The 20,091-nt window shown below is 43.7% G+C and overlaps 1 protein-coding gene across 1 annotated transcript in view; it reads right to left on the bottom strand.

Moving 5' to 3' along the window:
• Window positions 1-2,129: 2,129 nt before the first annotated feature.
• Window positions 2,130-20,091, bottom strand: part of GUCY2D (guanylate cyclase 2D, retinal) — a 42,196-nt gene continuing 24,234 nt past the window's right edge. Inside the window, exons 7-18 of the mRNA XM_018564797.1 lie at window positions 19,084-19,164; window positions 17,620-17,796; window positions 16,374-16,530; window positions 14,750-14,899; window positions 12,760-12,908; window positions 12,075-12,238; window positions 11,727-11,919; window positions 11,462-11,636; window positions 10,375-10,473; window positions 9,304-9,398; window positions 4,493-4,578; window positions 2,130-2,229 (exon numbers count right to left, since the gene is read on the bottom strand). Of these exons, the coding sequence (XP_018420299.1) occupies window positions 2,130-2,229; window positions 4,493-4,578; window positions 9,304-9,398; window positions 10,375-10,473; window positions 11,462-11,636; window positions 11,727-11,919; window positions 12,075-12,238; window positions 12,760-12,908; window positions 14,750-14,899; window positions 16,374-16,530; window positions 17,620-17,796; window positions 19,084-19,164 (1,626 nt within the window). The remainder of the gene's footprint in view (window positions 2,230-4,492; window positions 4,579-9,303; window positions 9,399-10,374; window positions 10,474-11,461; window positions 11,637-11,726; window positions 11,920-12,074; window positions 12,239-12,759; window positions 12,909-14,749; window positions 14,900-16,373; window positions 16,531-17,619; window positions 17,797-19,083; window positions 19,165-20,091) is intronic.

The following is a 20,091-nucleotide window of genomic DNA, read 5'->3' as shown; positions in this document are numbered from 1 at the left end:
AGCGACCCAGGCGGCCCGCACAGCATCTGGCTGGGCCCCACTGCCCCCCGGGCCCCATAGCGTGATTGTTACGCCACTGCTCTCATCACATCACAGAGTAGGCGCATAGCACTCAGCAGAGGATCAGACATCTAACATAAACAGTGTTTAAGTGTGCCAGATTCTGAAGATGTTTTGGAGGAACTCCTAAAGATAGGTGGATGTTGGGGGCTAGGGGAAGGTAAGAATTAACTATTTAATTTGCAGCAGTATTGTTTTTCAAAAAGCGAAAATCAGTTTAAGCAACACAGCTAACTTGCTTTTCCTCCCCTCAGTCTATAGTTGGCCAATAGAAAAACAGCAGAAGACTGATGAGCTCAGCCATCTGACCAGTTTGGTTTTTTACTCTTTTTAACATAGTCACTGCATGCGAGAGCTGTCCATCCCTCACCCATTCTGTGTGCTACTGTACAGATACCAAAACATTTTCAGGTAATTACATTTGTTGCATTTAAAAAGATACATTTAATTTTTAAAATGAATATATCCATTAACTGGAGCTCTTTATCTCTATTAGGAGTTCAACTAACATGAGGACCATTAATAGTTACATAGCTACATAGGTATAAAAAAAAAAAGACACATGTCCATCCAGGTTAACCATGAAAAACAATGACCTTGTATCTTCAGAACACCTAGTTGATCCAGAGAAAAGGGGAAAATTCTCAAGATAAAGAAAACTGAAAGGGAATGACTGACTGGTTAAAGTAGATGAGCAAGAATGACGTTCAACACAAAATGGTGGACATTTTGGGTACTTGGACTGGATTAGTAGGGTCAGCCAACAATCTACTGCTACTAAGTTTCTAACATTAGAAGAAACCTTCAGGTTCGTACATCTTAAACTCAAATGGAATTGACACCTACTTCATAAACTTTACAAGTTCAACAATCATGGACGTATTAACATGTAAAATGGTCTTCGTTCAACACACATATGAAAATTGTGATCCAGGTCATCAAGTTTCATCAGTGACTGACAAAGAAAGACAGAGGTTGTGGAAGACTGAAGTTCTTCCCATCATGATGGACCTTTTAGAATAATTTTAGTTTTCTCCAGTGAGGTATTCACTTCTTAAATTTGCATCCTTCCTTTACACAGTCTCCAACAATAGAAATAGAAATTCAGTGCCATCAAACCCAAATCTCAAATGTCTTCTCTGTAAACGCAACTGTCAGGGACCAGAGCACCTCCGGGTGGCACTGTGGAGCTGCAACCAGATCCTGCAGTTCCAGTGCTCGCCTGCAGGGGTCTGCCAGCAATTAGTCACCACCTGGTGCCACAGTATTGTTGCCATATCCTGTTTCCTGTTACCAGTATCCTGTATCCTGTCTTCTGTTATCAGTATCCTGTTTCTGCCATGGACCCTGACTACTGACCCTCCAGTATCCTGTTTCTGCCTTGGACCCTGACTCCTGACCCGTACCCCTGAGTTCCCCCAATCACCTGGCTCCCGACCCTTGCTGTTTGTATATTGTGTGGTTCTTATTTGTTTCTTGCTGGTGGAGGTGGGATAGCCTCTGTTTATGTGGTTTGCTATATCTATTAAAACTATTATTCACCAAGATTGTTGTGGTATTTGCAGTGTGGTCACATATTCGGTTCACCCGTATAGGTACCTGCACGTGCTGTTGGGACACCCGTGCTCGGTATCCTGACAGCAACAGGTTGGTCAATTTGGAAATTAATGTAATTAGAATGAAAACTCTGTTAAATTAATAAATATCAACACGCAAGCTAGAAGTCTGTTCCAAGTCAACCAGTTTTGCCTAATGCAACACAAAACAATTGCTTGAAGGACTGGAAAATCTACAGTTGTGAAGAAATTGTCATCGGAAAGGTAGACGCAATTTTAAATACAAAAGGTACAGTGTTTCTACCATAGTCTACTATCTGTATCTTGAAGGTAAGAGTCATCTTTGGATTTATTCATTGCATTAAATGACGTCTTTAAACTCTCAGAGACAAGAGAAGTGTATTCGTAGGCTTCCACAGAAAATATCAGAGAAAATCCACAAACGGCGTCCAAAAGACTCTGCAGAGTTCCCAGCTTCTGTATGGATCATGGTGGACAGCTGCTAGTGGTGGCTCAAATCATTTTCTGCTTTTGGACTATGTCCCTCTCCTTCTCAAGCTTCTCTCGCCTCTTTTCAGGAATCTCGTCGAGGCTGATTCCGTGGTTGCTGGCCCTGTGTAATAATGCATGAATACTTAATTACTAAAAACAAACAAATATATACTTTTGATGTAAACAATGTGCCATGATGAAAGGGAATAGACATATGTTATGTAGCATTGAAAGTGTACATTGAGGAAACCGCTCCAATTGTTAATCGACACCCGTTCAGGTGTCAAACACATATGAAGGTCTGGTCTTGTGATGGTCTCATCTGCCATGTGTTGGTGCCATAACAAACCTTCACATGATCCAGACTTTTAACTTTGACAACTACCCCAGTCTCACAACTTTGGCCACAGTAAATATAGTCAAATTCATAAAATATCTGGCTACACAAGGGTGGGGAAATTATTTAAAAAAAACTACTTGTCCAAGGACTAAGGCCCCTTTCACACTGGCCGATCAGGAAAGGATTCATCATCAGATCCTCTCCTGATCAGAGCAGCAGGGATCGAATGTCATCGCTGTGATGGAGGAAAAAACTGAAAGTGCTGCACCCCATGCAAGTCTATGGGGAATCTGATTATATGGTGAACCTGCCTATATGGTAGCGCCGGGTCTATGGGGAATCTGATGTAAACAGACATGTGTTTTTTTTTACATCAGATTGCCTCCAGTCCGGCAGGATCCGGTCTGTCGAAGCGAATCAATGACCCGTCTGTTTTACCAGACTGAGCCGGGGCTAACCGGGTGTAAACGGACACGCATCCATTTTAACCCGGCTGCCCATAGACTTCCATAGGGTGCAGCTGAAAATCTGATAGGCGGACCTGTTCGGACCGCTCATGTGGAAGTGGCCTAAAGTGGGGACCCAATATACTTGTCCCTGATGACAATCTACTTTTTGTGATACAAAAAAATAATTTTAACCAAAACCGTATTTAACCGTGCTAAGAAGCGCTTCTCATTGGTCATTGCGGTCAGGTGGCCTCGCTGATCAGGGAGTGCTCGCAATTTGCCAGGAAAATTCAAAAGCCATAGCACAGGGCTGCACTAGTTGGCAGTATGGGGTATGGATAGTACACTGGCTGTTCACCGCAAGCTAAGTATAGCGGGTGGGGGGGATGGGAATTGGGGGAGAGGGAGCCAGATTTGAGCGGGTAATTCCATTTTCGCAAACTACTTGGGAGGGTGAACTTACCCTTTGATGCAAATTTTGCATGTTAGAGAGGGCTGCTGCTCAGCTACCACAATATGGCACACTATGGAATGGGGGCAGCACCCTATGCGTGCATTTATGCGCATGCAGATGGCACGGGCAGTGAGGTTGGTTTAAAAAATTTGTAATTGTTATTTATTTTATAATTTTTTACTTTTTTTATCCTTTTTTTTATTTACTTAACTTTATTGCTATCACACAGGGGATAACAAGCCCTTATGTGATAGCATTTGGAGGTGACAGGTTTTCCTTATTAAGCCTGCCCTCCAATGCAGACGATCAAGCATAGCATTGTGCTTGATCCTCTGTACAGCCCGGCTTGTGACAGCTGAGACAGAAAGCGCTGTGAATACAGTGCTCCTGTCTCACTGATCACACAGAGCAGATCAGAGAATGGGCGTTCTCTGGTCTGCTCCCTGTTCCCCATCCTGAAGTCATTTGCTCTAGTCCTGGGTCCCTCAGAAGAGCAGGGAATCCCAAAAACCACGGCTGGGAGGTGGGGTGAAGTAGGGGGGTACAAACAGGCTGCTTTAAGTGATCTGGGTGGCTGTACAGCCACCCAGATCACTTGTACATAATGAGTGGAAGCTTCCCTGCTCCACACTTAGCCCTGCTTGCCCACAGCAGGGCTAAATGTAGAGAAAAAAACACCTGCCTGCCACGCAGAACTGCATGTCCCAGGCGTCGGGCGATAGGAATTGCTCACCCCTGCTATATGATGTGTTGAGGAGCCAGTGGTGCATTGGAAACTTTCAAGTGTTTCTAAAACAAATTTCATTACTCTTGGATACATTAGACACAGATCCGCCCCTTTCTGCAGACTCTCACTTGGTGACTTGCTACACAGTTACAATGCTGCAGTCTTATCACTGGGGTTGAAAAACATAGGAATTGCTTTCTACTGCCAGCAGAAGACTGATGACACCATCTCAGCTTAGGCAAAGTCACCTGATTGGAGCTGATTTTTAAGTATAAAAGGCGGAGCTTTCTAAATAATGATCCTGTTAGCGCACATTGTGACATGTCAGGAATTTATTGATTCAATCTTGTAAATATACTGAAAGGTCCACTTTTATATTAATTACAAATCAAACAAATATAACTGTGTACTCACCCCGGTACAATATCTGGCGGCGTCGGTAAAGGTTTATCGAACCCTTCTTTTCCTACCAACCAAAATGTGTCTTCCACACCTTTACCCTATAAATGAAGAAAATTACCATCTAAGCATAAAATATGAACAAAAGATATCGGCGCTTCATATATAGTTTAGTGTCTCAGACTTTGCAACCAAGAAAGCCTAATGTTGCAAGCATTCCTAGGTTGTCCCCACCTGCCAAGCAGGAAAATCATCCGCACTTCAGGGCCTCCAAACGTAAGCCAGTGTTTCAGATGTCTGTTTTAAAATGGCAATCTTAGCAAAAAGTATCATCTCAGATACACCAACAACATGGACTACAAAAATGTCACAGAGTATATTATTTACAGAATCAGCCTCCACCAGTGACGTACCGTGCCTTCTGGGCTGGGTGAGGCGTCCCCCAGCCCCCGAAGCCCCGCCTCCCAAAGTCCCGCGCCCAGCTCGGTAACCAAAGGTGGGGAGGAGGAAGGGAGGAGCCTCCCTGTCCCTCACTTGCTCGTCACTGGTGAGGCATCAAGATCGATGTCCTCACTGTTTTTTTTTCTTTTTTTGATTGGACAGCTTGGGCCAATAGCACTTTGCCATCCACAGAGCACATGGTCCAAGCCATCCACAGAGCACATGCTTCTAACACAGAGTAGAGGCTGTGACAGCTCTTGCCTCACCAAGTTAGGTTACACAAGCAGTGGGGAAGCCCGGATGCAGCGCTGCCTATAATTAACAGGCAGTGCTCCGTCCATGACAGGTTACAGAACGGGGAGGATTTCCATGCTGTGTAACCTGTAACAAGCCGATCTGAATGGAGAAAAAGCTGTCAGCGTCAGACTTGAAGCTGACAGCTTTTTCCTCCATAATACTAGGGGAGGCTCTGCCTCACCTGCCTCTCCTGACCGCACGTGACTGGCCTCCACCATATGTTTTATAGCAACATCATCTCACTGCATATTCTACCAAGGCTAAAGCTGATCTATAACCAATCTTGTAACGCTATATTTATGTTTTTAATCCCCTATTCCCATGCTGTGAATCATATTAATTGCATGTAAATTCTGAGCAGTGGCGTAACAATCGCCATAGCGACCCAGGCGGCCGCTATGGTGCCCGGGCACAGGGGGGCCCGGCCAGGACATCCCTCTGATGCCGTGTGGGTCGCCTGGGTCGCTATGGCATGTAAGGGTGTTGGCTGTCACTGACACAGCTCAGCAGCGGTGTTTCCCCTCACAGCCGCTGCGGAGCTGTGTCAGTGACAGCCAGCAGCTACGGCAGAAGAGGCCGGCGTTCGCAGTGAAGGAGGAGGCGGGGCCTGCCTAAGAGCAACCCCGCCTCCTCTTACATCACTGGCCAGCGACCTAAGAGCAGGTGGGGCCAGTGATGTAAGAGGAGGCGGGGCCCGGCAGTGGAAGAGGAGGCGGGGCCTGGAGACGGAAGAGGAGGCGGGGCCCCGGCGACCACGGAGGCGGACGGCGCTGACAGGTAAGAAGTGTACAGCCTATCTCAGACCCTGCAGAGCCCACTATAGAGAGTCTATGGTGGGCTTGGCAGGGTCACTCTCAGGCAGGCTGTTTGGTATATCAGGTGGGCTCTGCAAGTGGCTCTACAAAATTTTGCTATGGGACCCTGTGATTTCTAGTTACGCCCCTGATTCTGAGGGTTTATATTTTAAGATATTTACAGTTTCCCCAAATGACAGCCCATACAGAGCAGGTGATTATCTATGACCGTTGTGGGCAGAAGCCCCTGTGAGCTAGAACAGAGCAGTCACTGGCACTCCACCATCTCTCATCCACAACAGCATTACATTTATATGCCATTTAGTGGACATTAGTGAGTGACTAAGTGCATGGAACCTGAATCTCGCCCTTAGACCTGTGCTCTGGAGTCAAACAGCTGGACAGGAGCCAATTCTAGGACAGAAATTGATTCCATGAAATGGTAAATAATTAACATGAGGAAAAAAACTACGAGGTCACCTGCATTATATGGTATTTTCTTGATGGTTACAGCGTCGCTTTATCAGGGTACGCAGCTCCAATCTATCACATTTTCCCTTCGAATCTCTGACATTCCAGCTGTTAACTTACACCTGATAAACGTTTTCCCAAAATAGTTTTAAACGTCTTTGCAATCTGTTTTGTGTACTATTTGCAAACTTGATATAATAAAAGATGTGGCCCAAACGTTGTGGATTATCACACCTGTATGGACTTCTTATTCCAAAACCATGGCCCATTCCCACCTCCATGCCACTTTGCAGCTATAAACACCTCCACTCTTCTAGGAAGGCTTTTCACAAGATGTTGGAGTGTGTCTGTAGGAATTTGAGTCCATTAAAGGAGAATTATGAGGCGAGGGAAACTGTGAAACTGTCACAGGTCGGCTCAGTAGATGGGGAAATGAGTGAACACATACTGGCGCTCGCTCACTTCTCGATCTATCCGTGCAGAGAGCCGTGACTGTCACTCACGCCTCCCTGCAGGGATTCCCCCCCTCCCCTGTCCAATCCTCCAGCGCTGACTGGCGGAATGGATGGGGCGTTTACAGCTGGCTCTGCCTCTACGCTCAAACAAGCGGGCACCATCGTCTTGTTGTATACCAAGATACACTCCAAGATGGTAGCACGCATGAGTAGAACGTGCCTGCAGGGGACAAGGCCGCCTCTCATTCTGCAGTTTGCGGCTTCGGATTCAGAGGCTCGTTGCCTCCGAATCTGAAACAACATAAAAATGTGTTTCCTTTGCCGAAAAGAATGAAATTTTTTTTCGTTTTCGTTTGTTTCGTATGAAAACAAATTTTATTGCCGTGCACATGTCTATCAGCTACTGATGCTGGATGAGCAGACCTGGCATTCCAATTCATCCTAAACATGTTCAGTAGAGTTGAGGTCAGAGCTCGGTGCAGCACATTTGAGTTCCTCCACACCAAAGATATGAAACCATATCTTTGTGCACAGGGACACAATCATAATAATAATTATTATACAGGATTTATATAGCGCCAACAGTTTGTGCAGCGCTTTACAATATAGGGCAGCCATTACAATCACAATACAATTCAAGACAAGATGGTAAGGAGGGCCCTGCCCCTGAGGGCTTACAATCTAGAAGGGAGGGGGAAGTGATACATGAGGAGGGAGATGGAACAGAGCCTTCCTCAAACTGTTGCCACAAGGCTGTAAGAAAATGAAAGGAGAACTATGAGGTGAGTGAAAATCACTCAACCTCAAAGTTCGAGCCGACGTGTGACAATGAAACTGATACACGTCGACTCAATAGATCGGGAAGTGAGCGAACACATACCGTCGCTCGCTCACTTCCTGATCATGTCCCTGCAGAGAGCCGTGGCTGTCACTCACGGCTCCCTGCAGGTATTCCCCCCCTCCCGGCTCCAGCGCTGACTGGCGGAACGGACGGGGAGGGGGCGGGTACAGCTGGCTCTGCCTCTAGATAGGCAGAGCCAGCTGTCAATCACGCAGCTGGGTGGATCTCAACGGTAATGTCAGGATCCATCCCGGCTGCAGTGGTCTCAGTATACCGCGAGCCGTAGCTCGCAGTATACTGAGCTTTGGGTCACGGGAGGACACAAGCTAGCGTCCTCCTGTGACCGTAAGGAGAACTATGGGGAAAAGCACTGACCCCATAGTTCTCTTTTAATTGGCTTCAGAGTTGCTGCTGTAGCTTTCTACAATGCCCTGCTACTTTATATAGCTACATATTGATGATGTGATCTTCAACAGCTGCATTGGATCCCATAGATGGCTTCTGAAGCTGGTGATTCTTTAACTAACTCCAAACACGGCATGAGGTCAGTTTCTCACCGATTGAGCTGTAAATAATTTGGAACTTCAGCAACTAAAGCTGGCCATACCCCTATAGATTATCTGCAGATTTTCTATGGTCAGATGGAAAAAGTGCAACAGATTCCGCCATCTACGCTAAACTGTGTGGATTGAGGAATCTCTCACTGGGCCAAGCTTCAGTATCTTGCTGGTCTCAAAAATACCTAAACAATCTGATTGGATGCCGGCATTGTTCAGGTGTTTTGAGAGCCAGCGGGGCCGACTAGCAAGATACTGAAGCTTGGCCCAGTGGGAGATTCCTCCATGCACACAGTTTAGCGTAGATGGAGGAATCTGTTGCACTTTTGCCATCTGACCATAGAAAATTTGCAGATACTCTATAGGTGTATGGCCGCCTTTAGAACTTTTTTTGACTGCAATTATTTTTTTCCTATCAGCACAAACACTAGGAAGAGAGATTCTGAAAGTGCTACAAAATGTTAATACAAATTTGCCAGTGTTATGCCAGTGTTATGCCAGTGTTATGTGGACTTTAGTTGTCTATTTATTAAAAAAAAAAAAAAAAAGTTTGTATAGCTATGGATCTGCATAGTAGCAACATTTATCTGCAGCGTTCTCTAGAACTGACACATGGTACAGTATCTTTTGTTACTAACATGTATTTATTTCCTATGATCTTTAGCTCCATCTAGTGTCCATACTGCAGTACTTTCCTAATAAGAATATTGAGAATATGCCTATATGCCTGTAATATTTGAAATATAATTGCCCAGAACAGAAAATAGCCTAAAAAGATTTGGTTTTTGCCCCATCCTCTCAACAGCTGGTTAGTTTGCACAGAACCAATGTACATGCAGTTTTGTTGGATGAATAGCTATGCAAATTTTGTTTATGAAAAAGACCTCTAAGTGATCCACTGACTCCTATTAACATTTATCATTTTTATTTTTAAAGCAGACAAGCCAAGCTTTCCATATGTTCTGTTTACCTTCAGTTCTGTTTTACCCCTCACTTCAAACAGGTATCCCTCTTGCAAGGATTGAAGGATGTTCACTGTGCTGACATTCATGTGGACTCGATACGCTGGGGAAGACAAGATGAGGGTCATGGCAAGCTGACAAAATATTTTGTGTGTCATTGCTCCTAATTATGGGGATTTTAAGTGCTGCAAAACAGTCCCCAGCAGGTGCTGCACTTTACATAGCAGCTCAGACTGCAGTAATGCAGCATGTCTTCATTTTTCCGCACTACAATACCCATTGCACCGGTGTTGTGCTTTGAATGAGATGCATAGAAAACAAATGCTTTCTGTGTGCTCTTGCGGTAAATGGCGTAGATCATGGGTCTCAAACTCAATTCACTCGGGGGCCACTCGCCAAATTTCATAATTTAAAATAAAATGTAACTATATCCGCTTTGGGCGCAATGTTTACAGGTGCCTGGGCTCCTGGATTTACCGAGTAGTATAATGACGTGGGAGGTACATCCAAATACCTGGCACTTGGTTGCCGATGTTAGGTCTTCCGGACCAGCCTCCTGTACCCTATAGAGAGTGCTCTCCTATGTATACACCATGAACCATCTGGGGATTCTGTTGTTTGACTTTTCCTTGTATGTAAACCCCCTACTTGTCACATGTCTTGACTGTCTTCTATGTACCTGGACCTGTGAGTCCGCATGGGTACACATTTTTGGTATTGAAAACTTTAAATAAAGAATTTATATTTTAAAAAAAACCTATATCAGCTTTGGTGCTACGGACGCCAATACACAAACAATAAAGCCCCATTCATATCTGTAGGTTTCGGTGCGATTAGGGATTCCAGCATCAGGAACTTGCGTTTTCCTGAAGCGGGAATCACTAATCTGGTGTTTACAAGTGACAGCAAGTCAAATTCATTGACTTTAGAACTTGTAGTAGTTAGAACTTTTGGATTTTAAAACATTTTGTTATTAGTTGTGAAAATGAAAAGTGCATTGAGGTCTGGGAGTAAAATACAGAATATACAGTATGTATAAAGTGATGTTGTAGAATTCTGCAGATTTGTAGGTAACTTACGAAGTCCTGTGGATTCCATACGTGAGGCCGTGTTGACAGTGTCACCAAAGAGACAATATCGCGGCATTGTGAGTCCAACCACACCAGCTACACATGGACCTGTGTTGTAAGAAACATTTTAGGGAACTTTAGCCTCTGTTCCCCAGAGTTTACACTTACAATGTTTTTATTTATGACTAGGGATGTGAGGAGAGAGTTTGTCAAAATTGAGTTTATCACCTTCCCAGAAATTTCCAGAATTAGCCGTACCTTTCACCTTTGACTCTGCTATATGCATGGAGTCATAATGTCAACACTGATATGGTAGTCACATGTTTGTTTGTTTTTATAAAGGGTTAAAGTTAGTGGCCGGTTAGGTTTCTTCTGTTTTTCAAAATCCAATGTCTTATTGGAAGCTAATGAGGGGACATTTTTAGAACAGAAAAAGGTCCATTAGTTGGAAGAAGCTTCTCTAACCCTCAGGAGTGATCCAAAGCTCATCCCAAAATTAAAAAAACACAAAAAAACTTTAAACCTGAAACCTGGAAATGAAAAACATTTATCCTTGCAGTCGGTCCCCTTTCACATTGAAAGAGTTAACTGCTCCTTTGCTAGGGGATAAAAATAAGGTGAAATATAAGGTAAAATACTTATCTTAGTCCTCTTATTCCTCGCTTCTCTTGTACCTGCTATTGGTTCTCCTAAGCCTCTTCCTTTCCCTACCAAACCGGTTGCAACTCTCGTCATTCCGTGCAATGCAGGGATTCATTGCACAGGAGGATGCCAAGGGGACACCCACATTCTGGATCATCAGACATTTGAAGAAATCATTAGCTGCGGGGGGAGCAAGGATTAAGGAAAGCATATGGTCTTCACTGACCCCTAGGCATGATGAGTAGCTAACCCTTTAAGTAGAAGGGGGGAGGGGGGCTTTAATTAAATTTAGCCTTCTGCATTGATTCCAAATTCCTGTTCCCAATTTTTCACTGAAAACTCCCAGTTTCACTTATCCTGAACTGACAGCTTTAAGAAACAGAATCGGCAAGACCGGGCAATTTTTGGTCCATGGCTAAAGGCTTCCAATATTTTAAGATGTGGTGTCTCTTACCAGAGTGGAGCCCGATGCGTATTCGGACTTGGACATCAGGCATGTGCCTCATTTTAAATGATCCCACGGAGCTAAGGATATCCAGGGACATGTTGGCAATTTCAGCTGCATGACGAGTGCCATTTTTTTTCGGCAGCCCAGAAGCGACCATGTAGGCATCACCAATGGTTTCCACCTATCCCGAAAGAGGCAAACCACTTAATTTTGTTGTTCATCTCAATATGAAAAAAATGAAAATGTCAAGAGAGGAGGAGTATGCTTTTACCTTATAGACATCATGAGATCCAATAATAGCATCAAAAAGTGTGTAGAGATCATTGAGAAGATCTACAACTTCAATAGGTTCGCTGAGGGAGGAAATGGTTGTGAAACCCACAATGTCACTAAAGTAAATAGTGACTTGGTCAAAATATTCTGGCTCCACAGGAGTACCTGTTTTCAGAGCTTCAGCTACAGACCTGGAGGAAAAAAAAGGAAAACATTAAAAATGTAGCTTTTTCTATAACAGATTCATGTGGACTTGGAGTTCCCTCTGTTATCTAGACCTTCTATAACCAATTTTATCTGCTCATTCACAACATAAAGGATTTTCCCATCTTCATATCCCACTCACGGTGGAAGCATCTGAGTCAAGAGTTTGTCTGTCTTCTGCTTCTCCACTTCCAACTCTTCAGTTCTCTCTCGGATCAGATCCTCCAAGTTACTAGAGTACTGTTCTAGCATTCGAAGCATGGAATCGATGATGTTTGTTTTGCGTCCACGGTTTATAGTCTTAAACTGGATTGAGAGAGGAAAAGGGAAACATAAAGAGTCAAGGAAATGCAATATTTCCATGGTACTAGCTAATTGGACCACTCGGTCATGGACAGTCCAACACCTGCTCGAGAGAGGAGGAGAACCGGTGGTGTTAAATGTGATTTAGGGGTCTATTTATAAAACAAATTCACACAAGATATACCCAACTTTCACTCAGGATTCACACATTATTGCAATAAGACCCAAATAGAAAAGCGGTTGAATCTTGAGTGAAAGCTGTGTGAATCGAGTGCAAAAAATTTTATAAATTGAAAATCAATGTGTACAGTAAAACAACTTATTATTATAATGGCCTATGGCAAAGCTAAAAAGAAAACTAAAAACCTCTTTACCTTTTGATTGTAATTTAAAATTGAGGTTTCTGCTATTTATGGTTCCTTTATACAAAATCATTGCTAAGAAAAGCAGATTGCGACAGCCAACCAGTATATACATACAGACACCAGTTTAATAAATGAAAGCAAACATTTTGATGGATTTACCTGGTCAAAGATCTGGTCAATGTTGGGTCTTCTGTCCGGATGTTCACTCCAACACTGCTTCATTAAATGGATACACTCTGGCGGAGCCTGGTCCAAGGAGACGGAGGGGCGGCAAAGTGGGGGAGGGCGGCGAACCTTTTTGATTATTTCTGAAGAATCATGATTAATACAAAATGAGAAACTTAGATGAAATCATATTAAAGTTTTGTTGGCAAAAAATTGATCAACATATTAGGTAGCTTTATGACAATTTGGTTCCTTTATAATCTTGCTCCCATTTCTATAAGGAATGATAGCATGATATTAGAACCAAATACTACTAGGGTGACAACCAAAACTGTAAGGACACCAAAATGTCAAGAAGCAAAGGGTGGATGAAAAGACACTGAAATCTAACAAATAAAAGGCAATCCAGAATTATTACAGACCATTGCACTATTCTAACAGTCTTACAACAATGACAAATGGTTGGTGGCTAATAGCAACCATTCGCCCTGAGTCTATGTAGGCCCCTTTCACACAGGCACCTTCATTTCCGATCAGCGGGGGATCCATGCACAGAGCAGATGACAATATTGTGACATCCTTGTCTGTCCAATTTTTTGCTCCATCGAAAATGAAAATTATCGCCGCCCATGTTGGTCTAAGGCAGGGGTTCCCATTAGGTAGATCGTGATCTACAAGTAGCTCTCAAAGGTGATGCTGGTAGATCAGGAAGGGTGGGAATGGCGGCCCCTTTATTCCATTTTGGTATATTTAGCTGTGCACACATGATTACCTATTAGCCTGAGTCTGCTGAGCAAAGCTCCCTGACACCTTTCTGGTGGATACTGGTGGTTGAAGTGCTATGTATTACATCAAAGAATATTCGTTTACACAGCCTGTTGCACTGCACTGTTTGCAAACAGGTGAGCCAGGAGAGAGAGCAAGGAGAGACAGCCAGGAAAGAGAGAGAGGAGAGAAAGCCAGGGGAGAGAGCAAGGATAGACAGTCAAGAGAGCGAAGAGAGACAGCCAGGAGAGAAAACGAGGAATGACAGCCAGGAGAGAGAGGGAGCGAGGAAAGACAGCCAGAGGAGAGAGAGGAGAGACAGCCAGGAGAGAGAGAGCGAAGAAAGAAAGCCAGAGGAGAGAGAGGAGAGACAGCTAGGAGAGAGAGAGCGAGGGAGGTTTTTTTTTTCGTTGGTAGATCTCATGTAGCTCGTCATTTGAAAAGTAGATCTTAACACAACAAATTGTGGGCACCCCTGGTCTAAGGGGAGTTGGATGGAAATGGACATGTGTCCGTTTACATCAGATTACCACCGATCCGCCACAATCAGGTCCGCTGAAATGGAACTCTGATCCGTTTGTTTTCCAGACATGGCCAAATTTGGGGGTAATTGGATATAAACGAACACACACCTGTTTAGATCCGGCTGCCCATAGACTAACATTGGGCTTCCAATCAGATCCGCCTGAAAAATTGACCTGATCGGAATGCCCGCGTGAAAGGGGCCTTAGAAATCACAAACCTCAAAGTGTTGTAAAACAACAGGTCCACATATCTTCTATTCCCCTCTCACTTGTTTATACTTATGTTCCCTTTTACTCCCCTGTTCATTAGTGCTAGGTGGCTACTTATCCAATCATCAGGCATCATGTCACATGGTGGCAAAGAGAAAAGTAGTCCTGTGTAAGCTCCAACCTGGAGGACCTGAAACTTACACATGGCTTCCCGCAGTGGAGTGAAGGGAGGGTAAGTATGTGCAGCAAGGACTATGTCCAGTTGTTGCTTTTCCCTCCATGAGCAGGCTTGCTTTAAAGCTAGCTGTTCTTGGCACAAGACAGTTTCCCAAATTGCTAGCAAATATCACTCACAGATTATTTTACTACTGTGAAGCCTTCTGATTGAATTCACGAATTCTTATTTAATTCCTTACATGTCATAAAATCATAACAAAAGTTAAAGCCTTCTACTTTAGAGAAACTACTGCATTTCAACGTCATACCTTCTGCAGAAAGCTCCAGCATGCAGTAAGGACCTCCTCTTACAATGACCTCTTGCATTATAATGGCTAAACCGTAGATATCCCCTCTGTAGGTTCCTTTATGATGTACCAGTGACTCATGTAGGAGTTCAGGAGCTGTCCAGAACATGTCTGAAATTACAGTTTATAGCATGAGCCAGAGAGTACTTTGTGCTAGGTTGCCCTTTTTAACCTTTTACACTGAAGGAACTCTTAAAATAATTTTTAGGTCTCAAAGAGCATCTACCTAAAGATGAACATATCTACACTCATGGTAAGTTAGTGTGATTAGTAGGTTGTAGAGATAATCAGGCCCAGGGGATGGCCAGGGGGCCCAGCTACATCCTTCAGGCTCCCGCAGTAAACCTAGGGGATATTGTAAATAGTCACATGTGCTCCTGCCTGTCCCTTTGGAAAGGGAGTATTCTGTTGTTGGCTTTTGGTCTCTGATTGGACCAAGCCAGTACAGGCAATGTAATTGGAGAGGTTTCTCTGTGTCCTATTGCAATCCTTATCAATGTCAATCAAAGAGATGGGGGTGGTGGGAGACAAAGCTTCTACCTTTCCTAGGGCACCATTCTCCCTTAATCTGTATCTGGATATAATAAGCCAATAGTAATGGACAATGCTCTTTTGATTAAAGGAGAAGTATGAGGTGAGTGATTTACACTCATCCTCATAGTGAGAGCCGACGTGTGACATTGAAATTGTCACACATCGACTCTATTGATCTGGAAGTGAGCACATATCGTCGCTCGCTGACATCCCGATCATCTTCCTGCAGAGAGAGTTGACTGCCAGTCACTGCTCCTCGCAGGGATTCCTCCCTCCCCTCTCCGATCCTCCAGGGCTGAGTGGCGAAACAGACATGGGTGGGCACAGCTGGCTCTGCCTCTAGATAGGCAGAGCCCATTGTCAAAATCAGCAAGCTGGGTGGACCTTGACAGTATTGTCGGGATCCGTCCCGGCTGCGGCGCTCTCAGTATATAGCAGGCAATAGCCCGCTATATACTGAGCTTTGGGTTTAACGTTTTCCTTCAAAAATTCATACTTGGTTTTGTTATCCTGTTTAAGTATGCCTAAAATCTTTACTTTGGTTTTCTGCTACACCGCTAGAGCTTGTACACTCACGTAAAGCAGTAAGCAGTACAGTAATTTGGGGGAGGTAGTTCGGGGGAATCATCAACGTATTATCATGCCCTTCGTTCATTAAAACATTTACGAATTATTTACCTGGTCAAAGATCTGGTCAATGTTGGATCCAGCCTCAAAACTGAGCGTGGACTGAACCCATCATTGCAAGCAGAGATGAGGTTCAGGTTCACTGCTACTGTGGGTCTGCTGCCAATCCCCAATATTGGCCTAAAAGTTACCATGTTATCCGCTGGCAACAAGGAACTACCTAAAATGCAGTCTGCGTAGAAATATGTTTGCTCTTACATGTTTCTAAGAGAGGATGTTCTCTAAAAACACCCTTGTATGTGTTAGCTTTATCTCCCAAGGACTTAACCTTCGATATTTTGAAAGGAGTGCCTGTTTTATTCACTACTCACGGAACTGATAGCAGAAGCCGCACTCACATCTAATGAGGTTTTTGTTGCTGTACCTTCAGGTTGAGGATCCGGTGCCGTAATTCTTTGAGCTTCATACAAATCATTAATTCCATAGTCTGTTAATTTCAACACAAATCTTCCATCTACAACACAGTTCCTAGACTTCAGATGTCCATGTACAATTTCACGGTGATGGAGGAACTTCAAGCCCTGAAAGTTACCGTAAAAAAAAGCATTAATTTACTTCCTTACTTCCTGTGCGCTCTGCCTGTGCTGACTGTTGTCAGTCACATTGCTCCCAGCTGTTTATAAGGACTACAGAACCCTGCCCATCTAGGTGATGGACAAGGAAGAGGGGCAGGGTTCCATATTTATATCTTGTTTCAGTTGTGCTGATACAGAAGGGTGAGTGAGCGTTGTCACTCTAGGACTGGAAGTGTGGTACTGGTTGAATCCCCATGTAAAAAAATGTTTTTTTAAATCCTGAAAAAAAAACTAATGCAGTCACTATATTGATACTGGTAATATATTACATCTTTGATTTTGTTTAGAAACGCTTTAACAAGACCTGAAACCTTTCAATGCCATAAATCAGACATGTGTAAGTTAGCACAAGAACTATAAACTAGGTAGCTTGGCTCTAAAACGGTCTACGTCAGGGACGTGCGGTCAGGGGAGGCAGGTGAGGCAGAACCTCACCTAGAATTATGGAGGAAAAAGCTGTCAGCTTCAAGCCTGAAGCTGACAGCTTTTTCTCCATTTAGATCGGCATCTAACAGGTTACAGAGCAGGGAAATCCTCCCCGCTGTGTAACCTGTCATGGATGAAGCGCTGCCTGTTAATTACAGGCAGTGCTGCATTCGGCTTTTGACAGGTAGTAAGTGAGGGACAGGGAGGCTGCTCCCTTCCTCCTTCACACTAGCTTGGGGACGGGTTGGGGTGGGGCTTCGTCCAGCAGGGCGGGGCTTCATCTGGCAGGGGGCGCACGTCACTAGTCTACGTAAATACTATTGAGTAACACTTGCAAACATACTACCATATTTCAGGTTTGCAAAACTACAAAGAACTAAAAAAATGAAACATGTATTGACTATGTATAGACTTAGAATTTTTATATGAGATTTGCACAGCTTTTCAAACGTCAGCTCTGTTGAATAGACCATTTTCCATAATGAGACTTCATTCAAGTTATGTTCCTTACCTAGTTTAGGCCACACGTATTAAGGTCACCTATGGTCCAGAAAACACCAGTATTACATGGCTACTAGAAACATTTTACCATTATTGCCTTCCTCCTACCTTGATGAGATCGAGAAGAAGGGAGGATTTAAACATCCAGTCTAGCTTCATGTCTTCATTCTGAACGAGATCTTCAAGACTTCCACGAGAGCAATGTTCTGACACCACTCCAAGGACACCCATGTCATGGTACAAACCCAAGTACAGGTTTACATTCTCGTGGCGGAGTTCACGGAGCTGAGGAAGAAAAAAAACATGTTTGTAAGTCATATTAAACTACAGTGTGTTAAAGATTGAACTAATGTACATGCTGAAGGACCAAAAGAAGGTTCAGACAAGTTTGCAGTCTAAGAGGTTAAAGAACACTAGATACATACAGTAAGAAAGGAAGATGGCAGTGGCGATGAAGGAGTAAAGGAGAGATTGTTTCTTGGAAATGAAGGAGAAGGATAGAAAATGGATCAGATAATACTGGACATGTGAGTATTCAGCTCAGAATTGGAGCTGACTGAGGAATGTTTTGAAGGACCAAGTTGTGATCAGTATGTATATATCAGACCGCAGCTCACAGTAGACCTCCCTTGGGTGTAAAGGCTATTGACCTGGTTGAATATTTGTGACCGGTGGCCTCTTGTTCAATGGAGATGTAGGCAGTATAGCAAGCAAACATGTCTATGTCTAAATGTTGGACAAAAGAGATGTTCATCAAAAGTCAGATAGTTCCTAAATATATGACCACTGTGTTGGACCATAGTTACATAGTATTTGAGGTTGAATAAAGACACTGGTCCATCAAGTTCAACCTTTGTGTATCTGTATGTGATTGTGCATGTTTGTGTGTGTATATGAATCCCTGTGTGGTCTAGTTTTTAAGAGTACCTGTACCCCTGCATGTTATGGTCTCTGAGGAATGTATCTAAATGCTTTTTGAATGATTCAATACTCTCTGCTGATACCACTTCTTGTGGCAGCGAGTTCCAGATTTTAACCACTCTAACTGAAAAAAGCCCCTACACCCCTTGTGGTTAAATCTTTTCTCCACCAGTTTTTGGTGGTGGCCTCTAGTCTTTGTTACGGAGTTTACAGTGAACAACTTGAACCTTCATCTCAACACAATCTGCCAGAGATTACCAGAAACATTTAATAACTTACCGTACAGAACACATTCTTTGTGGTTGGCCGAATATCACTGTGCTTCTCACCAGCAAACCTTTTAAGCCATATCCAGTCCCCCTAAGAGAAAGAAAAAAAGAAAGCCTCTCATGACAGATTCTGTCCATGGATCCGTCCAAAATAACAGGATTTGATTCAATACTCTCTGCTGATACCACTTCTTGTGGCAGCGAGTTCCAGATTTTAACCACTCTAACTGAAAAAAGCCCCTACACCCCTTGTGGTTAAATCTTTTCTCCACCAGTTTTTGGTGGTGGCCTCTAGTCTTTGTTACGGAGTTTACAGTGAACAACTTGAACCTTCATCTCAACACAATCTGCCAGAGATTACCAGAAACATTTAATAACTTACCGTACAGAACACATTCTTTGTGGTTGGCCGAATATCACTGTGCTTCTCACCAGCAAACCTTTTAAGCCATATCCAGTCCCCCTAAGAGAAAGAAAAAAAGAAAGCCTCTCATGACAGATTCTGTCCATGGATCCGTCCAAAATAACAGGATAAGTGATTCAATATATATATATTGAAATAAATGTGGCCATTAGAGGCCCATATAAGTGAATGGTACTCCTTTACCTTCATCTCCCAGCCTAGAGATGATGGAAGATGATTCCCATAGATGTATATGAGGCTGTAAAGTGTCTGCACAGCCGGGAGAGTGAGGACTTTCAGTGTTGGATGTAAATAAACAACGGAAGCCGTGGCCCCATATCCTGTGAGCATACATCTGTGGAATGTGGGGTTGATTAGCCTAGGGCAAAGGGTCAAAAATGTCCTTGATGCCCTGCGTTTACAGGAGGTGTGTTAAATGGTACTGGGTGTCATACAACCCAGAAGAAGACTAGCACTGGATTGGATTCAGCTGCCTCATGATCTTCTATATTTAAGGATGGAATGTGACAGAATAAATCTTTGTCATCTCCAGTTTGCCACAGAGCTGTGCACATCTGTTTCAGTTGGCTGCCCAGGATTTCGGGTAGAGTGGTCAGGAATACACATAAATCCCATTGGATTAGACTCTGAGAAGGTTAGGTGAAGATCCGGGTGACTCACCAATGTTCTCACTTGACTTGATACTAATACAAATGGCCTTTGTGTACAAAAACAAAGCCAATTTATAAAGCTAAAAAAAATATGGGAACAAGTGAAATACCGTATTTTTCACTCCATAAGGTGCACCTGGGGGAGGGTAGGGTTCTCTGTAGTTCCTGACAGCTGAGACAGGTGGCTCTGTGATTACAGCACCACGGTCTCAGTGATCACTCAGAGCAGACGAAGAACGGCCGTTCTTCGTCTGCTCTACGGGCTCTATGGTGAGCTCCTATGCCGTGGTCACCCCGAAAACTGTGGGGGGGGGGG

The sequence above is a fragment of the Nanorana parkeri genome, unplaced genomic scaffold, assembly GCF_000935625.1.
Source record: "Nanorana parkeri isolate BGI_ZX_2015 unplaced genomic scaffold, ASM93562v1 scaffold784, whole genome shotgun sequence".
NCBI classification, from domain to species: domain Eukaryota; kingdom Metazoa; phylum Chordata; class Amphibia; order Anura; family Dicroglossidae; genus Nanorana; species Nanorana parkeri.
The sequence above is the reverse complement of the archived record's forward strand: the minus strand, read 5'-3'. Positions and strand labels throughout refer to the sequence as shown.